This window comes from Clinocottus analis, unplaced genomic scaffold, assembly GCF_023055335.1.
Source record: "Clinocottus analis isolate CAN_PGR_092001 unplaced genomic scaffold, fCliAna1.0.p SCAF_27, whole genome shotgun sequence".
In the NCBI taxonomy this organism is placed as follows: domain Eukaryota; kingdom Metazoa; phylum Chordata; class Actinopteri; order Perciformes; family Cottidae; genus Clinocottus; species Clinocottus analis.
This window is the reverse complement of record NW_027176009.1, coordinates 312,808-325,792: the sequence shown is the minus strand read 5'-3', so window position 1 is coordinate 325,792 and position 12,985 is coordinate 312,808. Positions and strand designations below refer to the sequence as shown.

Below are 12,985 nucleotides of genomic sequence, written 5' to 3'. Positions count from 1 at the left end.
ATTTGACCTCTGGCCTCGAGTCTGTTGCACACATTTGAGAAAGAAAAAGGGGAGGGACTCACACACATGTGCATTGTCATAAAAGTCACACACACAGTACGCTGCAAAACACACACACACACACACTGCCTGAATCCTCTTTGCTCGCTCGGTGTCCGGACTTATGCGTTTTCTGATCAGTAAATCTGCTGAGGCTTAAATAAACACAGCGGTAAAACTGGGCCTCAAGGTCACGGTGCCGGCTTGTTTCTCAGTCGCCATGAACTGTAACGTAAAGACGCCGCGGAGCCGTTAACACCGGCGCCTTCTGAGCCCTAATGTGCCTCAGAGGGGTTGAATTACAGAATCTGTCTTGTTCTCAGCATCCTTCTACGAGCCAAAACAAAGCCTCGTATCGCAGTTAAAGATGATGAGAAAACGCAGCATCGCCTGAGGAAAGCCTTAAAGCTGCATGGACAGTTTAATTGGCGCTCTTGCCGTTGCAATTAGACACCGGGAATTAAGTGCTTACGAGGGATAAATCTCCACGTGCAGAGAGAAGGGATCACGGAGTGAGAGCTGAGGTGTCAAACATGTAGCGAACCCCCGATCCCCGAGCGGTGGAACTAAAGGCTCTCTCTTTTTGCAGCCGACAGTTGAAGTCTTTGACCGACCACGGTTGGATGTCATGCCAAGTTTCATTTTGACTCAGAGTCACAGTTTAGTATCTTCTTCTGCGAGTACAGCCGCGTCAGCCATAAATCTATACGCGGGTCAGTTATGAAAAGCAGGCTCATCATATAAAACCGGCGGCTGAATGCTGATGGAAGATGTCTGATCATCAACAACAACCGAGGGGCTCGTTGAGGCGCCGCCGTTTGTGGCAGCAATTGTTTTTTCTTGTCATTAGGCAAACCCATTCGTCACGGGAGAGGGCCTCGTCGTGTCCACAAGTCAAACAAACAGGCAGATCCTGATTTATGGCGACATGAACACCGCGTAGCAAGCGGAAGATCCGATCCGACTCCATCAAAAAGACTTGATTCTTCACCTTCGCCCTGCTGAAAATACCTCTGTTGTGTACCTCTTTCTCCTTTGCATGCATCTTTAATACACATGTGGTCCTCCCCTCCCTCACCCACTGCTGCTGCGTGCAGACTTTTGATGAGTCCCTTCTGTCCCCTTCTGCCCACAATCACACAAAATGTGTTATCTTCCGTTACCATCCTGCTCCTAGAGTGCCGTTCTTCATGCATGGTTTCTCTGAGCGTCGACTTCCTACCTGGTTACACGAGCATGGAGGAGGGCTGAGAATCAAGTCTTTGGACAATCACACAGCTCTGTTGTAGTTTCATTCACAGCAGCCAGGTACAGGAGGGAAGGATGAAACAGAAAAATGATATCCTCCCCTAAGAAAATAAAAAAAATATACTATTTAGTCCTAAAATGCCCCTTTGGAACAATACGTTTGATAAATATCTGCTGGTTTGAACCCATAGAACATGGAGACGCAGCGAGAGAGTCACTTTTTGTCTGATCAATGAGCACAGGCCAAACAGCTGACCGCCAGCACGCGCACGGTTACGTTGTGGCTCGTTTCGAGGGCGACCGTTCAGTGGCGGGTTAACGCACATGAGCCGACTATAACTGACCACGAGGCGAATTGTTAAACAGACTTTAAGGAGGACTGGTCTGTTGGTGAATCGTGGCCGTTACGCACCTGCTTTATGGTGTGACGGCGCCGCGCTCCGACACGGAGTCACCTGCGTTACGCAACTGTTTTCCTGTACCTGCATGAAACCTGGATATGAAACCGCCTGAAAACACTGAGCTGCTACAGTACGAACACACAGACATCTACACACATCAGACTCACCATTCCATTAGAAATGACTGTGTGAGCATTGACAAGAAGGCATAACTGCTATCAGACGATTGCACATTTAGCCAACACAAAAAGCTTGAGTGCTGAAAAAAAAGAACACGGAGCTTTGAGGAAACCTGTGGCCGAACACTTCACCTTTGAAATCACCATTTGCACGTCAATCGCTCATCTTGTGTCAGCTTAAATTCTTGAAGGAAACATTTGTTTTTATGGCAATTTGAAGAAAAAAAAGAAAGCCATGAGTTTGAGTAATGCAATGGAATGGAGTCATTGAGTCCAGTTAAAAAGCTGCAAAACTGTATTAATATTTACACGCTCTCACACAATTTTGTGCAGTGTAACCCAAAGTCTATCTCCCAAACACAACGTGCATCACGGGTTTCAAGCGTGAGCGTTTTTAGATCCCCCGTGGAGGCATGCAGGAAAAACAGTTTACTTCAAGAGTTTAAAATGAAACACTTAGAGCATTATACCCTGCACACATACCCTGCTAAAGATCATCTTAAAGGTGAGGTTGTCGTTTGATTTGCATGCACACAAACACACACCTTTGTGTATCACGTAATAATCAAAGTGGTCTCTCTTTGTGTCAATGTCATGTTTTCTCCCGGAGTAGAGATTCCAGTTGCACCTCCGACGACCCCGTCCAGCAGCACAGAGGAGCCATCAGGTGAGTGCAGATGAGTCAAACATTTACTTTATTTGTTTATTTATTTATATTCATCCGTAGGCTCATCCATACAAGCCCACCTGGCCTTGAGGGAGGGATGTGGAAGTATGTACAGGGATTTCCCAACACTTTCACTTCTCACCACAATATTTTTCCATAAAATAAACAGCCTGCAGGATAAATTGGATCCCTGTGGCCTTCCCCCTGCTTATTAAGAGGGGGGTTCATGAATATTAAACCCATTAGCAGCCTCCCTGGGATGTGCCTCCTTTAATCTCTCACACTTTCGCAATTAATCAGTCTAACTGCGGCACAGTGGGGTGTTGGTCCGCAGCGTCCAGGACGGGAGCCGTTTGTTTGATTTGACGATATATTTTATCTGTCCAAACCCCCTCGAGCCCAGTCTGGTGCAGGAAGGACTGACTGAGGGGAAGGAAGCACTCACTGGTTACATGCTAGTGGTTGTTGACTTACATGGGATCTCTTTTTTTAATTGCAAATTGTGACGTGAGTGAACTTGGAACATTATAGAGACTCAAAGCGTTATACAACGGTAACTCAATATTTGATCTGGCACAAAAGGTTGCAACTTGCGCTTCAAACGTAACACACAAGAACTCTGAAAGCCCTTTGGTAACAAGTCCCCACATTTTGTCTTCTGGCCCCTCATTTTCCACCCTCTTGGTGGAAAATGATCTTCCGGCTCACGATATATTTGCTCCACCTCGCCCATGCAGTCGCAGGAGGCCCCAGGTATACACGTATATTGTGTGCGTATGTGTGTGTATGTATGGGGCTCCTGCAGCACTGTTGTTGGGCACTGACGTTCCCCGGACAGCTCGGATTGACAGCGCCGACGTGGATAGCGCCGGTCCCCCAAGCCCTCCTCCGCCTCCTTTCTTCTCTCTTTCAGTCTCTTTTTCGCTCTCCTCCACCTCCTTCGTCTCTCTCTGTTTCACGCTTTGTCTTCACATGACACTGTGGGTGGTGCCGAGCTGGAGTATCTGGAGTTTCTCCGGGCCCCCATGTCAGGAATCTGTCCACTTTGGGGCTGGAGGAAATTTTCCCTCTACCTCAGTGGGAGTAGGATGCGTGTTACGTTATCGACTTGACTAAATGCAAAGTTGTTCAGCAAATTGATTGCTTTTTTCAAAATATTTGTTTCGTTTTTTTGGGAATGAAAACATACCTCTCCCTCCAATTCGCTGTCCTCATGTGAATGCTTTGCCTGTGCCAACGTCCTGGTTCAAGGCTAAAAAAAATCCTCGCATTGATCAAACCCTGTGATGGATTTAATGTAAACACAACCTGAAAGAGAGCGTTATGACCTCGACCGTGTAGCTATAAAGATAATCTAATCACGACAGAGAGTTCTGGGAATTCCCTCTCGCGTGTATAACACGAGGACACAAGGCTGCTCAGCCCGGAGAGGTTGAGCTGGAGCACCTTGATGGACGTCCCGCGTCGGCCTGCGTCGGCCTGCGTCACCATCGTGAGCGGTGGGACGGTCCCACCGGACCACCCGGGCTCGAGGCCCAGAGGACAAATACATAAACCTCTGAGCCTCCTCAGAAGGTTGCAGAGCAGTCTGGTATTCAAACAGCTGTCATCTCACCTAATATGGGATCGCAAAACTGTCGAGAGGATTTCATCAGAGCATCGAACAATATTTGCCACCCGATGGATACCTGCACCAGAATAATGTATTATGTTGAATTAATCAATTAGTATGCTTATTTCTGTGTTAGTAACATGAATATCAGTATTAGTATTATGATTGTTGTTATTAGCATGATCAATCATAATATACGGAGTTAAAGGATGAAGACGAAAAAATAGATGGGGAAATTAGAATAATCAAAGAGAAGCATAAAAAACTAAAAGAGAAGAATGAGTATATGAGACAAAGAAGAAAACAATACGGATCGGGTAAGGAAAAGGAAGAAGATGCTGAAGAACTGAGGAAGACTTTGAGGATCTGTTAAGAAATTTAGAAAAAATATATGTGGAAAAAGTGTCCACGGGTGTGTGTGTGTGTGTGTGTGATACAGGGGGTTATGGGCTGACAGCTGTGAGGCAGGTGCCTTGTTGCGCCTCAGTCGAACGAAGAGGAGGAAGAGGAGGAGGAGGGGGGGCGGGTATTTTTTTGGAGGGGGTGAATGGAGAGCGTGAGGGAAAATAGAGTGGATATTAATTTGTCTCCCGCAAGCAGGGCTCTCCCCCTCTCGGCCACACGGAGGGCTGGAATGCATGGAGAATACCTCCGATGGTGTGGCCCAGACAAAACACACATTGTGCTGGTAGGTCACGGATGGTGTGAGTCGCCACTCCCACGGGTCGTGACAGAGACGTCTGCGCGGCAGCGAAATGTGGAGGAGATTAACCGCTGATGACCCGCGATGGCCGCAACCCGGGCCTGTCAGGATGGAAAGATGTGAAAGTGACTAATGATGATGAGGAGGAGGAGAATCGGAGTGATGACGATGAGGCGCGTAAGGGTAACGAGGTTCAGTCTTATTGTGTGTGTGTGTGTGTGTATGTGTGTGTGTGTGTGCGTGCGTGTGTGTGCGTGTCTTGTTCAAGGCTGGAAGTGATCAGAATCTGTGGCGGACCCCTCCTTGGATTCTTTGGACGTGAGTCTCGCTCCACACACCCTGTTCAAGCACTCGTCCACTCCACCGTGTGCTGTCAACGCGGGATCTTGTTACGCCGCTTAATCGTGAAAGAAATAATGGAGATAGAAAGAAGAAAAAAACACACAGGACCGGATTCTTGTGATCAATATAAAATGTACATTTTGCGTTGCTTAGAACCGTTATTTTTGATGGCATGACAGCCGCGGCAGGGTTCTTTCCTCTCCCCGTGGCCACGCCTTTTGGCCGATAACCAACACGAGTCCCCGTCGACTCATCTGAACCTCGTCAGTTGCAGCTACGCAGGATGAATCAACTCATCAGGACTGAGGGCACGCCACCTGGAAACCTAGAATCAGGTCAGGACCTCTAACAGCCTCTTCGCTGGCTGTTGTCTTCCCCGAAGACAAACCGTCTTTTTCTCTCTGACGATACAATGAGAGGAAAAAGAAGAAAAAAAGAAGCGGGGGACTCTTTCTCCTTTCTCTCCTCATCCTCGCTGGACGCGATCCAAACTCACGGCTCTTGTGTGAGCGGGAGGAGAACAGAGCATGGGCAGCACACTGGGCTCCGTAATCTAATTACATGCTTTATTTGCCGCAATTTGTTTCTCAATCAGTCTGGCGCGGGGAGAAAGCCCTCCTCCTGGGCCGTCAATTACACCTCCTTGTCTCGCTGCTGTGGCACCTCTGATGCCGCCGTGCCTCTGTGGCCTCGTTCACACTGAGAATAGAGACACGCATCCAAGGTCCAGTTGATTCACACCTGGCCTTGGCTTTGAGAGACATCTTGAGGTCAGATTTGCCTCGGCACATTTGATGTTATCTGTGCATCGACACAATAAATTAGCGTTCAGATACCCTGCGGAAGTGGGGTTGGTTGTTTCAAAAACGTGGAACTTTAGCGTCTTGGTTGAAAAATCAACTGTAATCAAGGTGTGTAAAATAACAGTGGCACAGACATTCCCATTCAAATCAACGATGGCAGGGTGGCCGGAGCAGCGGCCATATTATGTGTTCTGTTGCCATTAGCGGGCTAACTTCCATACGAACGGGGGAGCCTGATAAAATAAGTCCAACCAATTAAATGCTTCAGCTCTTGTCGAAGCGTAGGAAAGCACATCGCTATCGCCCGGTGAGTGGCAACTTCGTTGGGCTCATTTTCTTTGAACAGCGTGACATGAAAGCATGGCGGGATTAGCGAGCAAGCTAGCAAACAGCCGGCTAGCTCTGTAAGTCCGCCGTATACGCGGTCACACTACACACCAAAACCGTGCAATTGCCAAGGGCCCTATTTCGAGTCAAGTTTGTCCATTCTGGGCTACTGTACAAAGCTAGATATAAACAAAATATTATATATTAACAATGTATTAACATATTTTTAGGTAATAATGAACAAATGAAAACTAGGTCTGTTAATATATCCCATAAATGCTTCACGCTGTTCCTTTAACTCAGTGGTTCTTAAACTATGGAGTGCGACCCTCTAGTGGGGCGCGGAGGTATTACAGGTGGGGAGATGCAGGTTTTTAAAAAATAAAAAAAAACATATATAACTTTATTTGCATTGTTTTAACAAAGTGATTGCACATGTTATTAGTTTTGTCAGATGGAGCAATCTGGTTTACTTGGGATTTTAATTTTCTTTAATCTATTAATTAAAAAAGCACAGATGGAGGAGTCTTAAAAAGTTACAACATTTTGTTCCAATGTTGTTGGGGAGGTGAGGCCCGAACATTTTTCTTCCTCCAAAGTGGGTCGTGACAGAAAAAGGTTTGAGGACCACGAGGACAAAACAATGCAGAGTTTGCAGTGTGGACAGCTTTCTGGGCTGAATGTTGAACTGTTTGCACTCCAGTCCTGTTAGATTACCTGAAGGAGTTCAGTTGTGTAAAATCATGTGTGCGTCATTTGTCTGGTAGAATTGCATTTTTTTCTTCTATTTTGAGTTTGATTGTAAAGAAGTCCAACCACTTCAGTTGTCCTTCATCCTTTTACCTTTGCTGTTGTTGGGTTTTGATTGTGAATATTGTTCAGCGTCAGTAAACAAAGTCGCAGTGGGTATACAAAAGCACGCACTCCTCCCCATTGTTATATTTTGGGCATGGTTTGTGTTACCATGTTCTGCTGTGCTCCCTAACACTGGCTGCTGAACCAAACCCGGCTGGTTTGGCTTCCATGGCCACCGTAAAGCTTTGGCTGAGACGCACAGAACTGTACAGTACTGTGTTCTGTGCTAAAGCAGCTTCAGTAAGAGGCATCCCAAATGAAAACGATTAGCTTAAAGGGCTGTACAGCACTTTGATGGAGGAGGGCAAAGGTCCACCTCTCAGTTACGCACTTCTCAGTGCCCCTGAAAGGCAGGAGACAAAGCGCTGTAGTAACTACATCTACTCAGAACACCCAAAGCACATTTTAGCTCAGTGCTACAGGACTGCTCCCACTTCCCCTGCTTGTAACGCGCGCACAAAGGGAACATTTGTCCTCACGGTAGGGGACTGCCTGGCCCTAAATGGGGATCTCGGGGTGCTCTCAGCGGGGCCCGGAGCTGTGTCTCAGGGGTCCACTAATGGGGAACGAAAGGCTATCAAAGGGAAGTATCATGATGGCATCAAGGGGGGTTATGAGAAAACAAAGCTTCCTTTCCACAGCTCCCCCTTCCATCATTTACATGGTAATCAGCTGCAGCTCATATAGACTCCTCTGTTTCATTTACTCTGCCTATTTTCCGTTACTCTCTATTTACTAACAAGCAGCTTGGGAGGCAACCGGGTTTGGAATTTTTGCTGATTTGGGGATTTCGCTTCAAATCCCTGGTCCTCCTCTTCATCTTCTTCCTCCAACCCCCAAGATAAACTTCACTCCTGTCTTTGTTATTTATTTTTTTTGTCAACCTCTCCACCCCTTCGCTCTCCACAAGTATCCATTCTCCCTCCTCCCTTCCTGCATTTTTTCTTGTCGCGGTGTTCCCCGGGCAACCTCATTCAAGTGGAGCATAAAGGAGAGTAAAGGCATGGGGCAAAGATCTGCTCACAACAATGAAGTTTGTTCATATTCAGGCCGCCTGAAAGCTCCGGTCCTTCCTCCGCCATCACTTTTCCTCCTCCACTGCTCGCCGTCCATCCACCTCTTCCACCCCTTTCTTCTCTTGCACCTACGCTCATTACGACTTGCAGCACTGAAGTGTAACCCAAATCGCTATACTCTGGATCTAATTTACGCCAGTCGGGAGAGCGCTAAAGCAGCCAAAAAGAAAGGGGAACAAGTTGTTTTTTCTCTCTGATATGACCTCACGTCACACGCTACGCGGCCGTCAGCGTGACAGCAACGCAGGGGGCAATCACTTGTGTGTACGAGGGAGGCCTCTGCTGTTTCCTCCTTCACCTGCAGGCAATCGATCATAAAAGATATCCAGCATATGTATGTCCTTATGGATCCACATGGACAGGTGGCAGGCTTGGTTACAATCAGCAATGCATACTTCTGATCATTTAAAACAACCAATTTGGAGATTCAGTACGGTCTGAGTTTCCCTGCCTACGTGATCTTTTTTTTTTTTCAAGTATCATCGAGCACATGGAATTAGTTTCGTTTCGAGGTTGTTATCCAGATGATGAAGCAAGCTGGAATACACTTTACGCTTTAAGCTACCACGGGAGGAGATTTGAGTGACCCCTCTCCCTGCGTGAGGTATTTATTTGTTCACGGCTCCAGAGTAGACCCCCCCAAAAAAGAGGTCCTCTGCCTAACGCTTCATGGATGGCTAATTTTCCCTTCCTGACCTCCCTTTGTGTGGCATTGACCCCCTTTCACACCCCCCACCTTCTACACCCTCAAATAGCTGCCAGCCCTCGCCCCCCCCCCCCCCCCCTCCATCTCCCCCAACCCCCCCCACTGCAATAAATGCAAAACCTTGACGTGGTCCTCGTTGAGGCCTTGATGTGATCCCAGGTTTTTTTTTGTTTTTTTTCGGGAGGTCGGGAACTGAGGTGACAAGCGAGGTGAGCTTTTGGAGGGAGGGAGGTGGTGGTGGAGGGGATGCTTAAAGGCCTCCTCCGGGCCGGACTCCTTCCTTCCCGCAGTCTGACGGGAGCGAGCGAGCGAGCGGGCGGCTGGCAGCAGTGAGTTCTCTTCACCGCTGCTGGCAGCACCAGCGTTCAGTGGTGCTCGCCATACCACATGGAGGTTGGTGAGAAGGTTAAATCCTCCACCACAAACCAAACACACACACACACACACACACACACACATACCCTTCATGATTCCAGCCATGGCATCGACACTGCAGTCCCGTCAGACAACACAGTTGTTGTTCTCTGAAGTGGTTTCAGGGGAACCGTACGTTCTCTTTGTTCCCAGAAGGCAGGAAGGGCTCGGTTATTTTTGTCTTCTTTCTTTCTCTACTCAGACGGCCTTCTGGTCCACAACCAAAAATGCATGAATGAACTGAAATTAGACTAAAGGCAGCTGTGTAAAGTATACCTGTAAATGTAGGTCCGACTGAGGAAAACATTTCAATCTAGTGGACATTAAAAAGATAATAATGGATAAGTGCTAATTAAACTCCCAGCTCATCTTTTATGAGTTTGCATTTTATATCTTTACACATGTAAAATAGTTGTTTTTAAATGAATTTTATTGATTGATTTTAAATATCAAAAATAGTATTATAAAGAAAAAAGTTAAATTAAAGTATTATTATTGATAATTAATTGAGTAACTAAGTATAAATGATTTATTGTTATTCCATTTTTACGTGGTTTAAAGTGTTTGAGACATTTTTTTTTTCAATCCAATTTCTTAATTTGAAATAGACATTTCATTTTGTTTTCATCCATTTACTTTTGACCAAAATGGATTTGATAATTTTATATATTTCTATGAAAATTATGTTAATGTTGTGACTTTGTAGGCTCACATTTTCTTTGCCCCCTATGTTCTAAAATTGCTTCTTGTGAGATTAGTTTGTACTTTCTCCCCGTAGCGATGAATTCCTAATATATTCACAAAAGTCTTTTCCTCCATTACTGAATAAAATGTTTGTTTCCTCACCGTATTTTCTCCCTTCTTGTTCCTGCAGACTGTGACTCTTACTGCAAAGCGTCAAAGGGCAAGCTGAAGATCAACATGAAGAAGTACTGCAAGAAAGATTACGGTAAATCAACAGAGTATTTCATGGCTTGGCTCGACGTTCACTTCTACAGGAAAGCTTTAAAACAGGTGGTCTGATGGAAGAAACACAGCGTTTCCTTTTTCACTGGCCTGGCCCTGGTTCCAGAAAAAGAAAAAAAGAAAAAAAAAGGTTCTTATTCTGCAGGAACAAATAGTGTCAGGCTCTGTTTGGGAGATGCGCCGGGCCCAGAACACCTCCCATCCCAGACATCCCAGTCCAGCACGTTGCTGAGGAGCTGCTGGAGTTTACAGGGGAGGCCTTTGCACTGATGGCTTACTCCAGCTCTCTGAGCACAGAGACAAAGGATCAAACGGACGGCAGCAGATCTTCAAGGAGGAAGAGAGAAGCGTAGGAGAAACAGACAGAGAGAAAGGGCAGGGTGAAGAATAAGGCAGAGGTGTGTGTGTGGCGGGGGGGGGGGGGGGTCGTCTCCGAGCGGGCATTTGAGACCCGAGCGGATAAAGCAAAGACAGTGTGACGGACAGTGGGCGCTTCTCTCCCAGAGATCCTCATTAAGGCAGCCCACTTCCCCCCGCGGCCGACGCCATTCCCGCTGCATTCCTGTGGCCGCCCGTCCGCCACGCCATTCAAGGTGTGGATAAGACGTATGACCTCTTCCCCTCTTGCCCCTTTCCCCCCCCTCTCCCTCCGTCCCCTCCCTCGATTGAAGTCAGCCCGCTGAACCGGTCAAGCAAGCAACGGCATCCTGCGGCATACCTCGACAGTTTGACAGACAGGGCCCCGGGGGGCTTTGTTCCGCAGGGATTTGGAGGAGTTAAGGGGTGAAGGGGGGTGGGGGGCAGCTTATAGACACCTCCTCTTCCACCAGTGCCTACCTCGCCCGCTAAAGTGTCGTGAGAAGAGCTCGCCTCGCCTTCGAAGCATGCGTCCGTTCATCCACGAACGTGTCCGCTCAGGCCGGCCTCCACCAGCAATACCTACGAAAAATAATAGATATCCCACAAAACCTTCTTCGTAGGCTATCCACGTACTCGTGAAAGAGGAAGAATCAAGACATAGTGTGCAGGAGGCGGATGGCACCTCTCAGCCAGGAGGCCGCTGTCCGTTCCCCGTGTGGAACGAGAAGCCAGCGTGTTTTTGTCACGTGACTTATACCAACCCAAACGTCAATCTATGTCTCAACCCAACTGAGAAGGTCTGTGGCCTGAACCTCACTGAGTCCCCCATTAAGACAGAAGTTCATTTTGAAAAGACCGTATGGAAAACGCATGAAAAATGTGCTCTTTTCCGTAAAGCGTCATATGTGGGTCAGCTGCACGGCGGTTTGCTTTACGCTGGTTGGCCCAACAAGCGAAGCCGCCAGCCTTTTCAATATCAGGTTTGTAGTTTAAATCGTGAAGTTAGAGACGACTAATTATTTGTATCTGTCTACTATTTACTTAACACTGGAGTGGTAACGGCGGGCAGCATGCACAGCATCACGTTGCCGAAGCCAGGAGAGCTCCCCAACTGGTTTGGCGTGTGTCGTGTGTGAAGAGTCGCGCATCTGCTGGTGCTGATGAGATAATAACACTCAGAATACAATCAGAAGTTCCTTTTGTGCAACATTTATGAGTGAAGACGCAGAATATATGTTTTACGTATTCATATAGAAAAGAGCAAAAGATAATTAGGTTCTCCAAATAAGCTGCAGGTTTTTAAAGATTATTTTTGTAAAATCAGGTTATTATTAAACCATCCTACAAAGGCGCTCTGTACATGAGAATCATTACAACGCTTGATGTATATGTCCCTAGCTCGCGGCAGCAGACTCAGAGCTTGGCAGCAGACCATAACGGGGTCCCCTGTACAGTATTTACCCCACGCGAGCTCAGCTCAAGTCAAACACAATGTGAATCTACAGCAGAAGCTGAGGGAGAGCCGCCGCTTTGGGTCCTTTTGAAAAGATCAGCAGGGGAGCGGGGCTCCACGCTGCGGAGGGAAACGCCGCCACAAGCTTCTGCGGTCGACACATGCAGCCGCACATGAAGATTCGCAGGAGGGAGCGGAGCGGGGGAGCGGCAGGGGGCGGACATGTCTGGCGAAAAATCACGGGGAGGACAGTTTCAGCGTGCTGTGATTGTTGACTGGACACAAACAGAGGGAGCAGCCGGTACGGGCGAGGTGGTGCCGGGGTTCACCGGCGGGTCGCAGCAGACCAGTCTCCGTTGACACGGGGCCTCAGGGGCCACACTGAACTACATGGGGGGGCATGTTGTTCAGTGTGGCCCCTGAGGCCCCCTCAACTATGTTAGAAAATATTTGGTTTTTCGATTCCAAAAAAAGCTTGTGAGCAGAATGTCCCATGGTGCATTTTTGGAGGAGGGGGGGTGGGGGGGGGATGCTGGTCCTCAAAGATTTGGCCGTTAAGAAAAGCTAAAATGGCTCATGGGTAGTGTAGTATTTTGAACTGTCCTTTACACAAATTACAACATATTAATGGTCTAGAATCTGATGTGTTTCCTTTTCCCCAAGTCTGATTGTCTAGAAGTCTGTCACAGCATGACGTTCATTTAGTAAATTATAGTGCCATTTAGAGTAAAATAGGGCGGGGCTCCCTTGTGATTGACAAGTCGCTTTGTCCAACAACTTTAACCCTTTCAGTGGGTTTTTACTCCATGAAAGTTAATCGTGTCATTTCTGGAA

At 47.3% G+C, this 12,985-nt stretch overlaps 1 protein-coding gene across 1 annotated transcript in view; it reads left to right on the top strand.

Annotated features, from left to right (window-relative positions):
- Nucleotides 1–12,985, top strand: part of ntn1a (netrin 1a) — a 55,429-nt gene that overhangs the window by 39,788 nt on the left and 2,656 nt on the right. The window contains exons 5-6 of the mRNA XM_068592643.1: nt 2,481–2,534; nt 10,247–10,321. Of these exons, the coding sequence (XP_068448744.1) occupies nt 2,481–2,534; nt 10,247–10,321 (129 nt within the window). The remainder of the gene's footprint in view (nt 1–2,480; nt 2,535–10,246; nt 10,322–12,985) is intronic.